Source organism: Tribolium madens, unplaced genomic scaffold, assembly GCF_015345945.1.
Source record: "Tribolium madens isolate multiple individuals breed KSU strain unplaced genomic scaffold, Tmad_KSU_1.1 Scaffold_19;HRSCAF=116;Tcas5.2_LG9, whole genome shotgun sequence".
In the NCBI taxonomy this organism is placed as follows: Eukaryota; Metazoa; Arthropoda; class Insecta; order Coleoptera; family Tenebrionidae; genus Tribolium; species Tribolium madens.
In genome coordinates this window covers 2,441,612-2,443,259 of record NW_025400983.1, presented here as the reverse complement: position 1 = coordinate 2,443,259, position 1,648 = coordinate 2,441,612, and the positions used below count along the sequence as shown (strand labels likewise).

Sequence of the window (1,648 nt, the reverse complement as noted above, 5' to 3'; positions counted from 1 at the left end):
TTTCACAAAATGAGTCAAAAAACACAAAATTTGTTTAAAAACAGTGTGTTCCTTTATATTTTTTAAAGTTTTTAAGCACGTTTTTCATCTAAATTTTTAATTTCTTGCGAGATTTTTTTTAAAACAAACTAAAAAAACACAAAATTAAATTATTATTTTTGCTTTCTTCAAGTTATTTGCATGATTTTCAGGTAAAAACGTAGTTTTGCAAAATTTTGTTAAAAAAAAGCCCAAAACTTAGAGAATTAGTCCAAAAAGTGTTATTTTTGCTTTTTTCGAAGCATTTAGTACGTTTTCTAAGTCAGAAGCAAAACTACTTTGAAATTTTGTTTTTAAACTAACCGAAAATTTACCAAATTGGGTCAACAATTGTGTTATTTTTGAATTTTTATGTTCATTCAAGTTTTTTCAAAAAAATTGGGTAAAAATTTAAAATTGGTATTTTTAATTTTATCTTGTTTCTCAGGCTTTAGTTCGTTTTTGAACCAGGGACTTTTTATTTGCAAGATCTTGTCAAAAGAAACTTAAAAATTGCAAAAACAAATTTATATTGACGGTATTTTGTTTGTTTTATGCAAGATTTTGACAAAACAAACTAAAAAACAGAACACCAAGTCATTATTTTTGCCTTTTAGGTATTTTTCCTGGTAAAAACGTAAACATGTCGCAAAATTTCATTAAAAACAAATCAAAAGGCTATAGAATTAGACCAAAAATAGTGTCATTTATGCCATTTTCAAGCTTGTACCCATCTTTTTGGGCGCGATTTATGTAAAAAACGTAAATCTTCAACAGTATTAGAAAAATTTGAATCCTAATCTTGTAATCTAGTAAAAATAGGAGTAAATCTGGCAACTTTCTCAGCTCAGATATGGTGAATTAATTTTTTTGACCTGGCAACACCGAATTGAGACAACGGTCGAAAATCACCCAACTAAACCAAACAAAATGACACATGAGTCCGTAAAAGTACTTTTTACGGACGATTTTCCTAATCGTTCTTGGATGATAATCGCCTGTTTATTCAGTGACAAATAAATAAGCGGTAAAAAGCCGAACATGCGGACGTGATTCATCACCAGCTCTCGATATAACCCCACAAAAACCTCAAACGTCAAAAGTGAGTTATTACAAGAACTGCTGACTTCGATTCCCGACTTGAGATCACTCAAACGTGCCCCAGATTCTCCCCCGAGTGTCATCAACTAGCGAATCTCTCTCACCGTATACTCTCCGTGCGTGACCTGGGGGACCAGTCCTTGCTGCGGCTCCCCGATCGCAGTCTGGAGGGGCCCAGCGAGCGTCTGGTCTTCCACGTCTCGAAGTGGTGGCGGACGGTGTTCTGCACCTCCGTGTTCAAGAAGCAGTAGAATAGAGCGACGGTGAAGCCCTGTAATTGCAACGGAATGGCTTTAGCAAATTGGTGATGCTCGTTCAATGGCTAAATCGAGGAGATTGAGTGGTTTTAGAACGGTCGGGAGGACTAACTATTGTAATATTAATGATGCGGCCGAAGCGACAGCAGATTGAGGCATGTCGGGCAATGGGGGCGGCACAAATGGCCCCTAAAAGGGGATTTAGAGAGAGGTTGAAACAGCAGTTAACGAAACTATTTCACTGCTTTTGCGAATTAATTTTTTATTTAAAC

The 1,648-nt window shown here is 35.7% G+C and overlaps 1 protein-coding gene across 6 annotated transcripts in view; it reads right to left on the bottom strand.

Moving 5' to 3' along the window:
• Nucleotides 1-1,648, bottom strand: part of LOC123012697 (diuretic hormone receptor-like) — a 97,813-nt gene that overhangs the window by 8,573 nt on the left and 87,592 nt on the right. For all 6 annotated transcript variants that reach the window (XM_044410778.1, XM_044410820.1, XM_044410812.1 and 3 more), the window contains one exon: nucleotides 1,224-1,390. In XM_044410778.1, coding sequence (XP_044266713.1) covers nucleotides 1,224-1,390 — 167 coding nt within the window. The remainder of the gene's footprint in view (nucleotides 1-1,223; nucleotides 1,391-1,648) is intronic.